General features: G+C 38.8%; 2 protein-coding genes across 2 annotated transcripts; one reads left to right on the top strand and one right to left on the bottom strand.

Annotated features, from left to right (window-relative positions):
• Window positions 1-10,103: 10,103 nt before the first annotated feature.
• LOC139128091 (kelch-like protein 31) lies at window positions 10,104-11,080 on the bottom strand. Its single transcript, XM_070693946.1, has 2 exons — window positions 10,846-11,080; window positions 10,104-10,649 (listed from the first exon to the last, which is right to left on the bottom strand). Exons 1-2 carry the CDS (start codon window positions 11,052-11,054, stop codon window positions 10,331-10,333), a joined length of 528 nt encoding a protein of 175 aa, XP_070550047.1. The 5' UTR covers window positions 11,055-11,080; the 3' UTR covers window positions 10,104-10,330.
• A 7,085-nt stretch (window positions 11,081-18,165) lies between these two features.
• Window positions 18,166-18,813, top strand: LOC139128089 (uncharacterized). The gene has a single exon (XM_070693945.1). The coding sequence runs from the start codon at window positions 18,166-18,168 to the stop codon at window positions 18,811-18,813; it is 648 nt and encodes a 215-aa protein (XP_070550046.1).
• Window positions 18,814-22,206: the final 3,393 nt, after the last annotated feature.

The raw sequence follows: 22,206 nt of genomic DNA, 5'->3' as shown, positions 1-22,206 counted from the left end.
CTGACAAACGTGAACAAAGGCCGATAATTTATGCAAAAAACGTCAAGTTGACACTTTGAAGGTGCATTGTGCGAAAACAAAAGCGAATTTCAAAAAATCCGGGACACGGTTTTTTGCCCAGTATACCCAGCCGTCGATTGCCGTAAACAGATCACCAAGGCCGATTGGAGATTTGTACTTACACTTTTTTGAGTAAAAAAACTAAAAAACACGTGTTTTTGAGTAAAACAGCCGTATGCGCACTGTTTTTGAAAAACTAACAAATTTTCTGAACTCTTCGGTGACCGAGCAGATAAAAAAGTACCACATGTCGGGTGTGTGACCACGTCTTCTTTGTGAAAATGAGGATTGAAAATAAGTGACAATGAAACTGAGTCGCTACCTTAATAGATATGGAATATGTGTTGGGTTGTCCATTTATAGCTTTTGTTAAAATTTGAATTCAAGTCCGGACTGGAATTCACTTGTCATCAATAACAATGGATACGATCTTTGCACATATACATAGTATTTGCCAAACAGAATATGTACTGAAACTGTCATAAAATATCAAAATAATGGTCAAACTGCATTGCTTGATACTTCCGCTCTACTAGAACCAAAACAATTATCTGTCATTGTAGATGTTAAAAATTTATGTATTATTATATCAGAAACTCTCAAAGCTAAATTGCATGAAAACCCCACCCTAATTTCAGCAATAAATGTCATTGCTTACACCACCGTCACATCACCAACGTTTGCCCAATCAGGCTCAAATCATTAAAAACACTAGAGAGCGCCCTTCAAAAACATTCAGAACTAGTTTTGCTGTCATGTATACATAAAAATGGCGACATACCCTTTTTACTTCAAACCATTGTAGTCTACGCTTTTCGAAAATATTTTGTCATTCCTTCCTGTTAATTATTACAAAACATTATTTCCGTTTCTTCTGCACACTAAGGCATAAAATTTGGATCATGATTACAGGTAATGACAGGCAATCGAGTACTAAGGGCAAAACAAAAAGTAAGTAGAACTCCTGAATATTTTTCAACTGCAAATACCATGGCAGCATGTTCATATATAAGAAACATATTTCGATAAAACTTGCCATTTTGAATCAACTTATGATACTGTGAGACGCATTTATAAGGCATTGTCAAGCCTCAAATCACAGTAGCAGAATTACAGCACTGACTATGTTTTAAAAAGTGTAACCTTTGGTTTTGCGCCTTGATTCAACTTTGTCACAAATGCACAATTAACCATCCCTCCATTAATGGCCTAATGAATATGCAAATGAGGAGTGTGTTTAACTTTTACCTATATGTATGGATATTTACATAGTACAGGCATTGCATTTTATGATTTCACTATCAACATTAACACCTAGAGGCAATCATAAACATACATTGAGGACAGAACATCTCATGATAGGAATATAGCAAAATCAATATTGCTGTCAAATTTCAGATAAAATCCAATTAGGTGAGTCCCTACATTAGTAAACATTAACGACTTCTTTGATGCATATCAATGTGATGCTCTTGTCCGGCTTCTAAATATAGCATTTTGAGATGTATTGGGGTAAATTCTGCTCGCATGTTAGATACTTAAAGTCAAGAGTAAGAAAAAGAACCAGATATGAACTGAATGTGCTCACGTGTTTTACAACAGGTTCATTAATAGTAGTACGCTTCACAGAATGTTGGATATCCAGTAAACAGACTAGAACATTTTAGCATTTACTCAACAGAACAACTTGACCTGCTAATGTGACCCCTGAATGGAAGAAATGACGTGTTATATGCAAATGACTTGTACAGATTTTGAGTTTGACAAAATTACAAACTTAGTTATCAAGCATTGAAATTGACTGCTGATGACTCGACTTGTATTAACATTTTCAGACACTACTGGACGCATGAATAATACATTATGACGAGAATTACTGCATACTTTTTACTGTTATGAAGTTGTGTAAAACAATTGTACCTTTGACCTGTCTCAATTTAAAGTGCCAAAACAACGAGGAGATGTTACGTTACATTTGCAGACCTCAGGATATTCACTAACCAAAACACAAGAACAAAGACAGACATTGTATCTTCTGACAGCAGTTCAATTGAGCAACCACGCGGAGTGGAAGACAGACTACTGATAAGACTAGACGTGTATACGCTATACTGCCAGAGTAACTATCTCTGTCGAGGATTTATTGTCTTATGTTTTTCAATATTCTTGTCAATAAACCAAATTCATACCAATATAATCGACACTGACTTGGGTGCCGTAATTTAGAGTTATATACCTAATTACAAAGTTCATTAGATATGCAAATGAACCCTTAATGACACTTCTAAGTGCCTTAAACGACAGTTTGATATCAGTCAGATCAGTATCTGCAGCATATTTGGTGCTATTTTATAAAATTTGTAAAATATGCAAATGAGCTATAATAAACTTGACACTGCCCAATGCTTCTTAGTATAATCAGATATATATCAGATCAATATTTGTTGCACGTATCATCAAGGTTGGTGCAGGAATTTCAGAGTTATGTCGCTAATAACAAAAGTTCATTAAATATGCAAATGAACAGATAATTGACATGAACCTCAGAGTATCATAATAATGGTCTGGGATTGTCATCTCTGAAAGGTTCCATGAAATTTTGTGCAGTATTTCTTGATATATGTCTACACTGTCATTACCGTCTCCATAGGAAAGCAATTGTACAGAATAAATGATATTGCATAACATCATTATGCAAGTCAAACTAATCAAAATCTAATCATGTTTTGCAAGTAGCATATGGTACCTGTGTTCCAAATCTGATTTGAATCTGTTCAGGCGTTTTGAGTTATCATGTAAACAGACAGACAGACACATACACACACACACCCTCACACACACTCACACACTCACACAAACACACGGACAGACACAGAGAATTTGCTGTCACATTAGCCCACGTGAGAACACGTGAGCTAAAAACTACAACAAAAAGTAAATGTAGCAAAGACGCACAATGTGTGAATTCTGTTCTACAAAACATCATACAAAGTATGTAAAATTCTTCAAAGTAAATTGACAAATCCATTAAAGTAACTAAAATAGGAAAAAGAATAAAACATACTGGTATATTCACATTATGACCAAAAAACACAAATCGGTACCACACAAAATCGCATGTATTATTGCAAGTATTGTTATGATACCAAGAGCTGTTTACAACCATTTTTCAAATTATAGATACGTCATACCAATTTTTACAGACATAACAATCTACACAATCAGCAATTTATATAGAATGATATTCATTTATAGATACATTTCTTCACACATTTTATAAAAAATGCATGTTTAAACTTTCTGAAAAATTTAAGTTCTCATTCAATCTATAGAAGAGACTCACTCTATAACTTTCAATATATTTATTACAATGGTTTTACTACAATATCATGTTCCCATGAAACAACAAATATCTTGTATTCAGTATATCTACACAATCTGTATGTATGTAAATTACTTTGTGTTCTACTTTTCGTGAAACGTTCTGAGAATTCTGGACTTTACTGCAACTATAAAAAATAAACAAGCTGCCTATACACAAGTATATACATACTTGTAGACTACTATACAGTGTATGTTGGCATTTAGTTTAGTGGGAACTTCAAAACACCTTACGGAGACTACATCACGAGAGTGTAATTACAGCAAAATACAGAGTCCTAGGTAACAAACAGTGTCTCAAAAACCTGTTTCATATTTTGAACGATATCATAATGATGAAAAAAATCTAGAACCTTGTATATACATGGCCATTTCTTTCTGTGCTCACTCAGCACTTTATTATAGACAGAACAAATACGTACATGTTGCAAAATTGTGAAAAACTTACAATTCTAGCTAAAATGAGACTATTTGGAAATGTCTGGAGCTTGTGTTAGTGTTTGATGATGAATATACAAGATTATGAACACAACTCTTAATTATGCATGCCTGCCAATAGATTAGTTACTTTTATGCCATTATGTACACTTATCACTTGGCAATGTTAAGACGAATATATATTTGTTAATATTATTTCAATAATCAAATACAGCCAGTTCACCTAAGCTTCAGGAATGCCAACACGCATATGAATCAGTGTCTTAAATATTTTGCATTTTACTGTACTGAAATAGATTATGTGTTAATTGCTACATTATATACTGAATTTCCTGATCTACGTGTATATAAATTCATTCCTCAATTCCACAACTTTTCACATGTCAAACATATAATACACGGTAAGTATTGTACACAAAATTAATTTTACATCTCACCTGCCTACGGACGATGCAGCTTCACCAATTTACGAAGTATACAGATATCTGGTGTACTCATTAATTTACATGTTATGACATTGAGTTCAATGTATTTCGCTTCACTATTTCATTCCCCACTCCCTGTAACAAAAATTCCACTCCGATTGTTCATGTTAAAAAAGGTTGCGATACGTTTTTACAAAACATGGCATGTAGTTTTGAATTTTCAATATTTTACATAAATATACATTATGGCCCTACTGATTTTAAAGAGAGTCACACAATATGAACAATACACCCATGTAACTTATCGCAAATTCTGATTTCTATTAACTTTAAACCAATAATTTTCCTGGGATTGATATCATAAACAAGTCATTGACAATGACATAGTCCCCACTAGTAATAGGAGTATTAGTCTTGATGGGGCAGGGAAATGTGGTCATTAAGAAGTATCACTGCAGTGTATATGTTGAGATCTATGGGCACATGGGTCTATGTCGTTCCCAATTTGAAAACACATGAGGCATGTCTAAGTAATGGTTCTAAATCGGAACAAAAAGATCAGACCTCTAGCTGTATTGGCCAGCCAAGAAATACATATGCAAATAATAAATGAGGTACAAGATATGACATCTTAAGGTCTAATATCCTATCAAAATTGAAGGGTATCAAACTTGTGGTTACTGAGTTATGCATATATATGTATAATCAAGGTCAAAGGTCATCAAGATCAGGTGACATTTTGAAAAAAAAATTGTTGTGCTAATTAATCCCTATATGCCAAAAATCAGACCTCTAGCTCTATTCCCTTGCCCAGAATTCGATGTGTGCATAATTAATAAGGTAAAGCATGTTTTTTCATAAGGTATCCCATCCTATTAAATATAAAGGACATGGCACTTGTGGTTACTTATTTATTGACATAAACGTATATTTTAGGTCAAAGGTTATCGAGGTTACATGACATTTCCTCAAAAAAATTCTATCCTATAGTTATCCCCTTATACCAAAAATCAGACATCCAGCTCTATTGGCTTGCTCAGAATTAGATATGCGCATAATTAATGAGGTACAGTATGTGGCGCATAATTAATGAGGTACAGTATGTAGCGTCATAAGGTCTCCCATCATACCATAAATGAAGAGTGTACCATTTGTAGTTACTGAGTTATGGACAAATATGTATATTTGAGGTCAAAGGTCATATGACATTTTGTCAAAAAAAATTGTATTGCTAAGTTATCCCTAGCTCTATTGGCTCGCTCAAAATTAGATATACGCATAATGAATGAGGTACAATATTTGGCGTCATAAGGTGTCCCATCATACTATACCTGAAGGGTGTAGCACTTGTGGTTACTGAGTTGTGGACAGATATGTATATTTGAGATCAAAGGTCACCGAGGTCATGTGACATTTTGTCAAAATATCTGAGATATCTGCATGAACGGATGGACTCACGGATGGACTCACGGACGGACATGACCCAATCTATTAGCCCCCTGGACTTCATCCGTGGGGACTAAAAACTGTGTCACTGCATCCTTTTTGCAATATAAATACGATGAGAAACTAATTTTTTATTTTCCTTGGCCTTATACATGGGAGTCTATGGACTGACTTATACATGTGAGTCTATGGAGGTGTAAACTAAAAAGTCCTCTAACACGGCCAAATTTGATCGCATTGTGAAACAAATCAACGTGCATCTGTATGGGGTAGGGTACTATCCTTGTGCAAAGTTTGAAAGAAATTGACCAGGGCATGTCTGAGATATCTGCGTGAACGGACGGACGGACGCACTGACGCACGGACGCACGGACATGACCAAACCTATTAGTCTCCCCGGACGGTGTCCGTGGGGACTAATAAATCACCCTGTTCTCAAAGTTGTTGCATGTACATGTTTGCCAAAGCTGATGCCAATGCTATCTGCTATACGCTGCATGTACATGTATAATCTACTGGTGTAACTTGTCTAGCAAAGAACCTTATGGAAAATGAAATCAATCGGAGGGTTCTTTCTCTATGCACTTATACTTTGCATAGAGTAACACAGAAGAAGATTCAACTGTAATAAGCTTTCATACTGCATTGATATTAGAACAGAAAAAAATATAGTATTACTGGTCTTGCTGGCTAGCTGATCTTTGTAATGTGTCACTTTGATATTAATATCATGAAAGAAATATGTCAGAAATTTTAGTTCAGCAATACCCATACCAAAAACTTGGTACTATAGGTATAGTTTTAGGTAAATATAAACCCGACACAAATTAAACTTCTATGAAATGTGTAGGATTCATTTATAGTTAAATCCTACTTCACCCTGGAGAAAGTTGAACCAAAAATACTTAAAGAGCCGACTATATTTCATGTATACTGAAATGTGCACAGAATCATGCCACATGCCAATCAAAGTCTAACAGTGGAATCATGTTTTGTGTGTATAGATAAAATGTACAGAGCACCTAACTGGCAATAACCTTAGTCAGAATTTTGCATCGTGAAATCAGTACAGAGCCTAAGTCAGAATCATGTACTTTTCTTGTACACATAAAATGTATTCTTTGAAAGGTTTGTAAGTATACACAAAGTATTATTAAGCATTCCATTTTATGACTGCTTAATGTAGCATCATATCCTACATAATATATACTCTATGTAAACATCATTCAGTGTTCAATCTAGGATAAGAGAGTTGGGGGCATTTTGGCCTATGGTCTTCAATTCTGGGGCATTTTTGAAAAGTAGGGGGCATTTTTTTCATTCATTAATATTTATAAGATTAATTAATATTCATTGTTCTGACCGTAATTATTTATACGGTATTTATTTATTTATTTACGGATATTATTCTCTACACCGTATCAGCAGAAGTACCACCGAGACATTGATCCATGCCTTCGTCAAATCCTAATTGGACTACTGCAATAGTCTCTTGTACAGAGTACCAAAAGAACAGCTTTCTCGATTGCAATCAGTTCAAAATGCTGCTGCACGTCTCGTCACTCAATCTCGCAAATTTGACCATATTACACCCATGTTGATCGACTTGCATTGGCTTCCAATCGAAGCTCGAATAAGATTTAAGGTTTTTTATTATTAATGGTATTGCACCCATGTACTTGATCGACTTAATTGAGTTGTATGTTCCGGCAAGAAATCTCTGGTCCATGGAAAAGCTACGTTTAGTCCCGCCAAAGGGGAAGTATAATAAAGTCCTACGGCCAATAGGCCTTTTCTGTTCATACACCTTTCCTTTGGAATTCATTGCCATCAGAGATTTGCTCTGCAACAAATGTTGAATGTTTTAAACGTGCTTTGAAGACCTACCTTTTTACTGAGTTTTATCAACTGTGATTTTAGCCATTTTGCTCATTTTACGCTGTTTTTACTTCCTCTCCAAATTTCTTCGCAATATTTGTGACTTTTATTTTAAAAACTACATTTGCTCTCATTTTAGTCATGTATTTTTTTCTTCAGTCATGTACAACGCGCTAAGACGTATGTGTAATACGCTTTAAAGAAGTTTTTAATAATAAATAATAATATAATAATAATAATAATATTTATACCCTAGTTTAACATTGTACACATGAAGGCCTATTTCGTTTTCTGAGAACTCCCAACAACAAACAAGCCACAAACAAATTATCCTCCTGTCTAAAATGTGACCCTCCCCCTTGTCCGACATTCTAAAACTTGACCCTCCCGCCCCAACCACTGCGGTATTCTCCCCGGAACAACTAAAACAGTATCAGCTAATTTACATAACAATGGGTTCAATTGTTATGTTAGGGATAAATTACATAGGGGAGGACTGGTGTTTTTGGAGGGACAGTCGCAATTTATCACGCAAGAATTGTTGAAGAGATATGGTATTTCATACATTTTAGGGAGGGTCACCATATTGTGTGCAACTATAAGAAGGCAAGATGTAGCTGATTTAGTGCTTCATCCAAAAATATCAAATCATACATGGAGTCTATCAGGCAAATTATTGACAATTTACCCCCACAAAACATGCTATATCTGTATTTTATATATGTTTGATAATGTATTTAAATGTACTTTGCTTAAATAGGGAAGTAAAATGAACATTTGTGTACAAGAAATTGATTTCTGAATTTCATCTAAAAAGTTGGTTCAATATCCATGGTGTTTATGATGAAATTATGAATAGTTTTTTCCAATACAAAATTAGATAAATCTGTGCATTTATGCATGCTTGATTATTGATATAATTTTTCTTGATTAGACTACAGTGGTTACAAGTCTATGGTTGTGAAAGAAATTTGATTTTGGAATTTCACCAAAATGTCCATACACTGTGCATTGAGGTCTATGATGAAACTATATATAATTTTTTTCAGTACAAAATTAGATAAATCTGTGCATTTATGTATGCTTGATTATTCACGTTATTGTTCTTGATTAGACTAGAGTGGTAACAAGTCCATGGTTGTGCAAGAAAATTGATTTTGGAATTTCACCAAAATGTCAATTCACTATGCATTGGGGTCTATAAGTGTGTGCGTATTTTGTTGGTGAGTTCCTATTTAGGAAACATCACAGAGGCAATCAAAGTTTTGGCCATAATATCAGCTTCTGTCAAAAGTGACCTCCCCCCAAGCTAGGTTTATAAAAAGTGACCCTCCCCCTTGAACTGATTTCTAAAAAGTGACCCTCCCCCAATTCCCCCGGCCCACCCCCCTGTAATTACTGAAGGCTCCCTTATTCATAACAGCTGGAAAACGATGATAACAACAATTTACAATATTGTCATTAACATGTACAGTGACTATAAAGTTGTAAATGTTTCTCTTGTTGTTGAGACATGTTAGCTCAGTGTAACAAATCAACCCTCCAACCGGCGAACTCCATGTAAGAAGAACCTGCTTGATTTCCATGCACTATCTGGTCGCCCAAAGCACTGGTGTGCATGGTGGTGCGTCATTGTTGACGCACTTGGTAATTTCCATTGCAGCATTTTGTGCTGTAACCCGCTAATCCTGCAATGCAGCGCTCTAGATTCAACACTGATCATTCGTACCGATGCTATACACATCCTAATTACTTTGTACATAAATCCTATTCACACTTTGGTCAGGAGTTATACTTTGTTAGACACAAAATATACTTTATATAAGGTCAGTTGTGGTAATGGCAATGCCTACAGGAATGATGAAAGTGATAGTTATCAGAGATATTATGACAATGACTTATATATATAATCCTAGTGTCAAGGCATTCAACCATAAGCTCAAGCACTGTAAACACAGGAGCAAGAAACACTCGTCTGAATTTCTGTCAGCAGAAGTGAATTCTGACTATGTCACATACCATGGCGATCAGTTCGTACTATGGCATATTCTATGCTACGCTATTTGTTGGAACATGATAATGTAATGGTTATAAGTTGTTTGCTGCATATTTGATGACTTCAAATGCATGCATCTGTGTGCAAGTGCAAGGGGGACATATCTCCTAGGCTTTGAAGGGATAAAAATATCATGCACGAAATAAATTGTTTGTAACAAGAAACTCACACAGGTACACGAATCCGACGACCATTCCCTTTAACGCAGGAGATACATCCCTCTTGCGCTGGGCCATAAATATAATGCTTTATGGAACACCCACCAGTGCATTGCTATATTTGTGAATTTAATCACAATCATAAACTCATATGACGACCAGTGCAGTGCGTTCACTGTATCCTCTTATTGACATTTAACTACAAGCCGTAGACTATGGGTATTGTTATTACCTGTCAGAAGTCATTGGAACAAGGTAATTTCTGATGGGTCTACCTTCGACTACCTCTACTGCCTTGCCTTGACATACTGATGGCACTCTGTCCACTCAAGCTAGGCCTTGATTCCATTGAACGTTGAGAAGACAGAGTATGCCTTGAGGTAACTGACTCAGTGTCTGATGGCCTCATGAAAACATGATGGGGCAGAGTCAGTGTACAACATGCAGTTCTGAGGAGAGGTTCTGGAAGTTCCCCTACAACATCCCACTCATCCTCTTGAGTCGTGTAACACCGTATGTCTTTCTCCCGCTGCCGACTGCGAACCATCATAGCCGCCCATGATGTAAATCCTATTGTCTAACACAGCAAAGCCCGACATGTTCAGTCCGGTCAGCATTGGTGAAAGACTCAGCCACTCGTTAGTTTCAGGATTATAACTTTCGCAGTTCATCACGTCTATTTGGTCGCCATATGCATTTACGGGATTGCCTTCCATGACGTAGACGCAACACTTCAGTGCGACCATCATATGGAGGCCACGCGGCACCTGCATAGACTGCAGAGGCTCCCAGCAATTGGAGCCCTCACTGAAGGAATAAGGAATTTGAAAACAGCATGTTGCTAAATCCCCCGGAGATGTACAGTTTATTTTTAGGTGTACATCCAGCTAATGCATATGTTGCATCGGTAAAGGACGGCACATATTTCCATCCATTCACTTCTGGCTTGTAGCATTCCACAGAAGAGAGAGGACCCTGTTCATTTTTCCCTGCCACAGCAAACAGACATCCACCCAGACCTTCCAGTACAAAGAATGCTCTTCCCTGCTGCATCGGACAGATCTGAAGCCATGTGTTGAATCTGGGATCATAGCGATGGACTGTCCCAATGCTGTCTTTACCATTAGAGTTCAAACTGACCTGGCCACCAACAATGTACAGAAAGTGGTTCAATACCATCACACAATGATCAACTCGTTTAAGCGGCATCATAGTCAAGCGCTTCCACTTTCCTTGGTAGTCATCGAAGTTAAAAACATGGTTATTGACTTGGTGGCCACCGAATTCACCACAAGTTGCCAGAAATACATCATTTGTCGATCGTAGTTTTGTTCGTGGTGACTGCAAGGAATGCTGCCTATATGTGGGACGATGTAATAATTTAACGGTCGATCAACAGCATGAAGTTATGGGACTGTAGGTAGTCAGCTAAATCGCCCGATGAAATTAACGGGAAACGGATGCTCTTCATTAACTTGCTTGAAAACTGCTTACGTGTTTCTCTGTCGTGTAAAATCCAGCTGGCGGCAAATTTGAAAAGCTGCAATTCAGACTGCACGGCTAGCCTGTCCGGTTGTAAAATCACGCAACTTGATCTGATTTCAATAACTGATAGCTTTGTGTCTGTGCCACATCCACAAAGTTATCGATGATGTACTCCTGTGCGACGTTCAGTAAACTCATAAATTTGAGTCGGTCTGCAGGAAGAGTATATGTATCGCATTGTCTGAACAGATTGCAGTCTGAAGGTACTCCGGACAGTGGTTTGTAATGGTTTTCATGTCCAACTGAATCGCTGCATGTAGGACGGATTCTACATTTTCAAGCATGAGTGTAATCTGCGACGTGTAGCAGTCTTCCAGAATTGCTTCAAGACCTTCAGTGGTTACCTGGGAAGTTCAACTTCCCGGATACCATTTCCAGTAGTAAAGATGGTTTTGAAGTAGTCGCTGCACGAAGCAAGTACTGCACGGTGAATCATATAGTGCGTGCCATTAGCAATCACTGTTCCGTCACACAGGAGTTTTTCAATCCGTAGTGAGTTAAGGCTGCCCAACATGTCATTCGAATGACTTTCTGATGTGAATGTTTTATTTGGTTGGGGATAATCATGGTTGTAAACGCGTTAGCGTGGAGACCGAGGGCTTGCAGAAGATATTGATCTTGGTGAATGGTTGGTAGGATTCAAACCTTGATTGGAGTTGCTTGATGATGCAGCTGCCATGGCAACATTAACCTAAGATGCTCATATCTGGGGAGGAGATAAGAAAAGTACAAACATTATACAGTTTGTTTTACCAGTATCCTATTATGTAATATATATATAAAGTGTTCCCGGTTAATGCACCTTTCCTGTGTGAACGATTTGTAAACAAATGTCCTTGTGGTCTGGTTGAACAATTCCAAGATAAATTATTGTACATGACTTGTAGACCAAATATGGAAGTTTTCTGCATAGCAGTTTCAGAGAGGAATTAAGTACAAAGAATCTCAGATAATGGACAATGAACCTGACTGAATACATGTAGCTGTGCGTTGCTGGCAGTGACGCTACAAAGCCTGTATATGACAACAGACAAATATTTTACAGCATATGCACCATTCAATTAACATAATCTACATTCAGAAAAAAACAGCCATTCTCCAGAGACACATAGAATGCTTAGACTGCAGCTCCTACTATGAATTCAGTAACTATTGAAAATATCTCACACAGATTAACAACATTGTACACACACGCACGTACACATACACTCACACACACTTAACACAGGAACTAAGTGAATGTGAAAGAACATGTTAATATTCACGTCTAAATACACTTGAATAATTTAAGCAAAGCTCCTGATGTTGGGAGGACTTCGGGACGAATGTTAATTACAAATACATCTTAGAGTCTGCAATATAAAATGAGCCGTCACTCCAGAGGGATAACGAAATAGTTTTGGGCGTTGGCCAGCATAAATGCCAGACAAGATGAGGGAATTTACCGTACTCGTAAATGAATTCATCGGGTTTTTCCTTCTAAGCTATGTGTATGTGAACGATAGCACTTTCTCTGTTCCTCCGACCTAAATTTTCGCTTTCGACCGGGTTACTGTTTTTATGAAAACAACTTTTCCGCATGCGGGAAATGTTATTTTATTGAGAACACAACACGCATCCTGCATAACGTATTGTGACCCAGTCACAAGATGTGAATAATACGGTGCATGGGTCAACCAACTATTAGACTGGCCCTGTCGCTTGGCCTGACTTTTCTTGGCAGCAGCTACTGGCTGTAGGCAAACGCGCTCACTCCACGATATGACGCAACAGCCTACAACTAATGCGGCAGTCTGCTTCAGTTTATTTTTTCAATTTATTGTGTTGATATATATGCCTGTAAACTTTGGGCAAGTATAGTCCACCAAGTGCAAAGACGAGAAACGTGCACGTGTCTCATCCTTAAAAGTAAAAGTGATTATGAAAAGGTAAATAGTTCAATGAACTACACGATCTCTGCACTCTCTCAGAGGTGTGGCAAGGAATCATCGAATTCGTACTGTGACAGCAGAGCCATAATGTAACATCTATATACATATATATATATATATATATATATATATATATATATATATATATATATATATATGTATATATATATGTATATGTATATATATATATATATATATATATATATATATATATATATATATATATATATATATATATATATATATATATATATATATATATATATATATATCAATGGTCTTTATTCAGTACTCTTAGGCCATCGGCCCATAATACTTGACAATGTTATGTAAAGAATGAAAACTGACAGGAAGAACGGAAAGTTGAAGAATACATTTCACATAGCGTTAATTTCTTTTCTTAATTTCATTGCATGGTAAGTAAAAGCCGCTAGGCATTGCTGTGTGTATACATCGGTTGACGTCATTAATTTGAGAAATTCCTTTCCATGGGTGGATTAAGATAGATAGCAGTGATATGTTTCTTCCTAAGACAATCAAAAAAAGGACAAATAATAATAAAATGACATTCGTGTTCAATTTCATTTCTTTCACATACAGACAAATTCGTTCATTTCTATCTATTTTATGTTTTCTATCGGTTTCTATTCTCAAATAATGTGAAGAACAATGCAGGCAACGCAACATTTGGGCATGTGCAACAATTTTAACAGATATCTCCAATGCCCTATATGGGTTTGTCAAGGATGTATGCTTAGCCCAATTCTGTTTTCATTTTTTATTAACGAATTATCCAGTGAATTAAATAGAAGTCAATATCGTGGTATACAATTATTTCCAGATTTGATTGAATTGTTTTCTTTGTTATTTGCTGATGGTGTCGTACTTTTTTCTGATACTGTTATTGGTTTACAACGTCTTTTCAATTCTTTAAGTAGCTATTGCAAAGTTTGGAAATTGTCAGTAAACTTAACGAAGACAAAAATTGTTGTATTTAAAGCAGGTGGATATCTTTCAAAGCTGAGAAATGTTTTTTTAATGGAGTAAAACGGACAGCAATTTTTGTATTTTGTTTCATCCATCTGCGCATGCACGAGTAGAAGTCCGAGAACTTTTCGAATGAGTTAAAAAGTAATTTGAATTTCATTTTCCCTAAAAAGGAACCGTTGAAGATATCAATACTACGGTTGTAACACTTTCCATTGTTTAACGGCAACGTACATATGACAAACGCTAACAGACTTTTGACGAATAGGAAGCATCTTACATGTCACGAGCGCTCGAGCTGCCTTCCAGGGGCTGACGTCATGAGATCGTTGCTGATGTCCTGCTCGTGCATGCGCAGATGAAACAAAATACAAAATTGCTGTCCGTTTTACGTCAGTCGGCAGTCGCAAGAGAGATGTAAACGTGGTAAAGTAAAAGTAGGTATTAATTGAGGAAGTAACAACAATATTTTGTATTTTCTGATACTAGTACATCATTTCAGGTGCTTTTCCGCATTCGAAAAGTGAGCGCAGCAAAGTGCTGCGCGCTCGCCGTTTTTTCTATGTGTGGCACCATGGCGGCGGTGTGAGAGGCCATAGAAGCGTCACCGTACACACGAACGCGGCCTCGAACTCCGCGCCGATGGAACCCAGGGCTATATAAGGGTATGCTCATATGAACATGGAACCTGACGATGTGCGTTACAAAAAAGGGGGGACAGGGGGGACAGATGCTATTACCCTCTAAAACGTCCGCAAAAGGTAAACAATTTTTTTATTTTTGAAATGTAACTCACTGACGATAGAAAGTAAAATATAGAATGAAAACAAAGAAAAAAATGTGAAAATGTAACCCTTGACCTGCAAGGCTTGTTCACGTTCCGTTCGACCAAAACAGACTGAGTAAAAAGAAATGCACATTTGAAAAAATCTTTCGGGTTCTATTGAAAGGCTTTCACTAAAACTGAAAAAAATTAAATGCTCTTCTTTGGAATATTATATTGGAAGGTTTTTACTACGAAGAGAAATAAAAAATATGTCCTTTCTTCTGCGCATGACGAAACCACAGAACGGCATTTGCTATATTAGCGTATTTTGCGACGTTCGAACATCCAAAGTCGCTACCGGATAACGGCAATTTGTAACGCACATAGTCAGGATTAGCGATGCATTTATTCTCGGTCATATTTCGAATATCTACAACATGTCTGTCATTTTCATAACTTGATGTGTGCTACGATGCCATTTCAAATTTCATACTTCGTTTTCGCGACGGAATTCGACTCACATCATCGGTAAATAATATCGTCCAGAAATGATTTGCATACCCTTGTGTATATATATCATGCCTCACATCATCGGTAATAATATCGTCCAGAAATGATTTGCATACCCTTGTGTATATATATCATTATGTGAAACGACACAGTGCAGGTCGCGCGCGTACCTATAGTACGCGTATATATGCGTGCGTCGTTCCGCCGCGACGTTTAGCATCAAAAGAATACGGTCGATGTGGTCGCTTGTGACGTTCCCGTAGACACGTCCGACCTTGATCTGGTTTTGTAGCTAAGTCGGCATTTCAATCTGAACGGCATTCTGTTATAAATTTCTTACACAGTTATCATCAAAGTTCGTATTTACATATAAGCAGCCTTTTTTATTAAGACTATCAATTCAGAACAACAGAGTGCCCATGCCTAAACTCGAGCTTCAAACATTTGCAGGAAATACTCTGAAATGGATGAGTTTCATCGACACATTTAACGCCTCTATTCACGATGATAAGTCACTTTCAAATATTCAGAAGTTCACATATCTACGAAGTCTTTTGACAGACGAAGCAGCGCGTACAATTGAAGGACTTGATCTAACCGACGCAAACTATGTCAACGCTATGACACTTCTCAAGGAAAGATATGGCCAACCCCAAACGATTATCAGCGCTCACATGAAATCTCTGTGGGAACTGCCCACTCCAACGGCAGATGTATCAAGTCTGCGCCATTTCTACGATACACTTGAATCCCATGTACGCGGTCTACACGCTCTGGGAGAAAACGAAGCCTCCTATGGTAAACTACTAATACCCATGATACTGGAGAAACTACCGTCAGAAATACAACGAATACTCGCAAGAACACGCGGAGATGATGCCTGGGATCTACCAGCCCTCCGAAAAGCCATCTTATGCAAATTGAAGTCAGATCTGTTGGTAACATAACACTGATAATGAAAATGATTTGCCGCACCAACCGGCAACCATCGCCACTTTTCACTCTAATTCTACGATTAAAGGACAGAGACCTGTACGCACACCTAGACAACGCCCGTGTATTTACTACAGTGGATCTTATCCGGCAACTGATTGTACAGTAGTATCAGATGCAAAGTCCCGCATGGAGATCGTACGCCGAAGTAAACTTTGCTATAACTGTCTGGGAAAACATACTGTCGGACATTGTGCTTCAAAATTCTCATGCAGACTGTGTAAACGTAGACATCACACTTCGCTACATCAAAGTGAATTTGTTCCTCGCCATAAATCAAGTAACCATAACGATGGATCAACTCGCAGGCAGGACAACCATCCAACTGAACGAAAAACTCAAACTGATAGCGGAAGCCAAACTTCAAAGTTTATTAGTGAAAATACTCAGGTACATTTCTCATTGGGCAGTTGTACTCCGACAGGTCCGGTATTGTAGAAAAACCGCCAAGATACCAGTCTCATCAGACAATGGAACTGTTTTGACCGCTACCGTACTATTTGACGAAGGGGCGAACCGTACATTTGTTACTGAGAGTTTTGCCGATCGCGTTCGCGCCAATATCACGCGTTCAGAAACTGTCGATCTTTCCGCCTTCGGAAATAAGCATACTCGGGTCCACTCTATGAAAAAAGGAACTTTCAATCTTCACACTCTCTCTGATGACAAAGCTGAAATTGAAGCACTGCTGATTCCTGAAATTTCTACGGGCCTAAAGAATCACATAGACTCTCATTTGCTAACAACAACGTGTTGAGCGGTCTCAGTCAGAAAAATGTAACAACTTAGCCGGCTATTGAACCACTCTTTTTGGAGTGGAGATTTAGCCGAGTGGTTCTGTCTGTGGCCTCACAGCTAGGCGACTGATGCCGTATGTTGTGGGTTCGAATCCGATTGAAAACTATCCGTATTGCCTTATTTGAAGGGCCTCCGTCTAGCACACACTGTCTCAAATGATGCCTGCTACGATATTGATATTCTCATCGGCGCTGACTACTACTGGAGTTTCGTTGGCAACGAAATTATCCGCGGACAGGGACCCACTGCCGTTGATTCGCCGTTTGGATACTTACTTTCTGGCCCAAAACAGAATGGTAAATCTACTGCTGCGGCCAATGTTTTACACGTCATGATTGACACTCTGAGTGACAATGCGATAACTACATACTGGGACTTGGAGTCCATTGGAATAAAGGATGACACGACACAATGCAGCACAACGCTCTCAAGAGAAGCAGAATTCGAGTCCTACAGAGATACTCATCTCCGCCGTGAGAACAACCACTTCGTCGCCAAGTTGCCATGGAAACCAAACCACGATCCGCTGCCCACTAACTTTCATGTTGCTAATAATAGAACACGCGCGATGATATGCCGTCTACCAGCTGACATTGTGAGCATCTACCACAAAGTAATTACTGACCAAGAGAAACAAGGTTTCATCGAACACGTCGAAAACGACAACATGGAATTTGGTCACTACTTGCCTCACAGACATGTCAAGAAAGACTCTACAACCATGCCCATCTGAATAGTGTACAATTGCAGTTGCAAAGGCAATAACACTTCTCCAAGCTTGAACGACTGTTTGATGACGGGATCGCCTTTACTGAATGATTTAACTTCAATTCTACTGCATTTCAGAGCCAATCCGATCACACTAACCAGCGACATCGAGAAGGCGTTCCTTCAAATACGGCTTGAGCCCTACGAGAGAAAGTTCACAAAGTTCTTGTGGCTTTCAGACCCGAATGATATCGACAGCGAATTCGTCACATATCAATTCAAATCAGTATTGTTCGGAGTGGTCTGCAGCCCTTTCATACTCAACGCTGTCATTAAAACACAAATGGAAGCTGATCCAGAAAATCAGACAGCAGCGGACTTGAAACAAGACATTTATGTTGATGATGTCATCAGTGGATGCCCTACTGAATCTGAAGCCGTTCAATATTACGAAGAAGCCAACAAACTGATGGACTCTAGTGGTTTCAACTTACGCTCCTGGTCATCAAACAGTGACGCTGTTCGTAAACTCGCTGAGAAAGATGACAAATTAAAGTCAACGCCATGCATCGGTACTCTTGGCATGCAATGGGACTCTGAGAAGGACACGCTCACGTACAAAGACATTAGCAATACGTCACCAGACCTGTTGACTACTAAAAGGGAAGTTGTCAGTCATACTGCGTCTTTGTATGATCCGTTGGATTATTATCGCCAGTACATGTCAAAGTGAAACTACTCATTCAGGACATTTGGAAGTCAGACATACACTGGGATGAACCTCTAAACGAAACTATGTCAAAAGCATGGTACTCAATCGCCGACAACCTCAGCCAGAGCACCCGTACTACATTCAATCGTCGATACTTTGATGGAAAGACTAATAACGTCGATGATAACAATTGCAAGCTGCACGTCTTCGTTGACGCTTCAAAGAAAGCCTATGGAGCCGTCGTTTACCTCAGGAAAAACGATAAAACAGCAATTGTTATGGCTAAAACACGTGTGGCACCAATCAACAACAAAACTTTAACTTTGCCCAAATTAGAGCTCATGGCTTCTGTTGTCGCCACTCGACTGAGTAAGTTTGTACAAAACGCATTATCATCGAAGTACAACTTCACAGAGCGCGTGCGTTGGTCCGATTCACAGATCGTCCTACGATGGATAAACAGCAAGAAAAGGCTGCCTGTCTTCACCGCAAACAGAGTGAAGGAAATAAATAATTTCCAACACACCTACAAATACTGCCGTACAGCATACAACCCGGCGGACCTCATCACTCGCTGAATTACTGCACGAGAGTTGAGTACTTCTACACTCTGGTGGAATGGACCAGTATGGCTATCCGACAGAGACAACTGGCCAAACTGCGAATTGTTCGACACTCCATCATCCAACAAACAAAGTAACACAAGCGCGAATACCATGACAACCAGAGTTGAAGAGCCTTAAGAACTCAATCAGGACGAAACCTCTGCTTATCACGTGGCTAGTCTCCCACCTGCGGACATTTGCTCTACTCTACCTGCTGTCAAGGATTATGACATGATTCATCAGGACATCTCAGGCACTGAAATGACACGTGACTATCCACAGATAAAGTCGCCACCTGAAGTTGTCGCTCAAATTGAAATTCCCGTCGGAATTCAACACGCTATTGACCAATCGAACTACAGTTCTCTGAACAAACTTTTGCCAGTTACTGCGCTTGTTCGTCGTTTTGTGACAATATTGAAACACAAAGACAATGTACCGCATAGACAAGTAACAGCAGATGAGATAAATCAGTCCGAAATTGAGTGGATCAAGCAAATTCAGAATGACCGTTTTGACGACACCATAACTTCACTTCGCGGAAACAACAGAAAGTATGGACCATTGGTGAAACAACTCAAACTGTTCATCGATGACGGTGGAATTCTACGCTGCGGGGCACGAATACATAACGCACCGATTGAGTTTTCTACCAAGTTCCCCATCCTACTGCCTAATGGCCATCCTTTCACTAATTTGATCATTCGGCATGATCACGTTCGACTCAAACATAGTGGTGCCCAAACAATCATCACGTCACTCCGCCAGCGCTATTGGATACCACAAACACGGCATGCAGTGAACTCTATCATATGGAAATGTGTGACATGTCGACGAGTATACGGTAAACCCTATCAAAAGCCATTAACTGCACCATTACCGGACTATCGTATCAATATGGTCCCACCATTCGCGGTAACCGGAGTTGATTTCACTAGCCCTTTATTCGTCAAATCCACGAACAATAAAGAAATGAAATCGTACGTATGCCTGTTTACATGTGCCGTATCGCGTGCTGTACATCTTGAGGTGGTACCAGACCTTACTACTCGCTCCTTCATGATGGCATTTCGACACTTTGCGGCACGACGATCTTTGCCTTCTAGGTGTTGTCGGACAATGCGTCAACTTACCTTTCTGCTGCTGCCGAACTTCACGATTTGATGAATTCTCAAGAAGTGAAGGACTTACTTGCCGAACACCGAGTTACCTGGACCTTCATACCAAAACGCGCACCTTGGCACGGTGGGTTTTGGGAATGTTTAATTGGACTCACGAAAACCACAATAAAGAAGGTATTGGGTCGCACTTTTGATGAGCTACGCACTCTACTCACAGAAATTGAAGCCACATTGAATGATAGACCCCTGACTTACGTGTCTACAAAGTTAACGAGGATGACCCAATCGCATTGACGCCGTCACATCTACTCCAGGGTCGACCGTTAACGACTCTACCCTACATATCTGCGGATGATGAGGAGCTCAACAACCCGTCGTATGGAAATTATAACGCTTTGAATGAAAGATATCGACATCTTTCTCATCTGAAGTCTATATAGCTTTTGGAAAAGATGGTCCACAGAGTATCTCACCGCGCTCAGAGAACGACATCGACTAACTGCTACTGGAATTAAAACTAATTCTATACAGATCGGCGATATAATCCTTGTGATGTAGACAAGCGAATGAAGTGGAAAATGGCTAAAGTTCTTAAACTCATCTACGGGAAAGAAGGTCTGGTAAGATCGGCCAAACTTATGACGTCATCGGTATTACTAATCGACAGATTCAGAAACTTTACCCCCTTGAAGTACAGTCACTTGATTGTCTGGAAAGTACGGACCAGTTGCCAGGATCTGATGTTCCAATGCTCGCGGACAATCACACAATGGATGCCCGACATAAACGGAAGACTGCCATAGTCGCGCGTCAATTAATCCAAGATTGTATGAAAGACTTGTGACAAATTTGGATTATTTGTGTATATCTCGATACTGATCAATGTGAAGACTTTTTCACTGAATGTTTCAGTCTATTTTTCGACACCTTTCCCACGGACAGACTTTTGGGAATATCATATCACGATTCCTGCCTATAAATATGACTTTCAGTCGATATTAACTTTGGCCGGCCGGAGAATGTCGTGAAAGTTTGAAATTGTTGAGTGTTTTTGTTATGTTTTCATAAACTGCATATTTTGCATGCTGTAGCTTCATGTTTAAATAGGATTCTAAACTTGTTTGACATCACCGTGCGAACGTCATCGAAAACCAGGATTTGTTTCCATGCATGACTTTGGAGAATTAGCCAATGACGTTCATGTTTATTCTAACTTTGATACAAAGTTCTGTGTTGCTTTTCCCGCCGTTTCGGGAAATGAAAACGAGCTTTTCCATGTTTTGTTGCTCTTCGAATTTCCATGTAACGTGAGGAGTTCAGGATCCTCTCTCCAGTGTTTTCAATAAATAGTTACGTGTTTATTGTTAACTCTTCCGAGTCCAGCTGTCTTCTCAGTGACATCCGATATTAAAGATCCTCCCCCCACACGCTTAACCAAATGTTAAATTGTGTCAATTTTATATAATCATCACAAAACATACCCCATATCTTGACTTTATAGAGGGGAAGGTGAAGTTATTGGTAACTATGCTGCCGCAAGCATATGCGAAAAACATGCCCTTCCACTGAATGCCAACTGTCCTTCCAGTATCTATGTCTGTCAGCTCCCCACTTCCCACAACAATTCAAGCTCCCCACTGCCGTCTCCTCACTACTGACACCGCTTAATCTCGCTGAAGTTCTATCAA

The sequence above is a fragment of the Ptychodera flava genome, unplaced genomic scaffold (genome assembly GCF_041260155.1).
Source record: "Ptychodera flava strain L36383 unplaced genomic scaffold, AS_Pfla_20210202 Scaffold_43__1_contigs__length_1316584_pilon, whole genome shotgun sequence".
Taxonomy (NCBI): domain Eukaryota; kingdom Metazoa; phylum Hemichordata; class Enteropneusta; family Ptychoderidae; genus Ptychodera; species Ptychodera flava.
The sequence above is the reverse complement of the archived record's forward strand: the minus strand, read 5'-3'. Positions and strand labels throughout refer to the sequence as shown.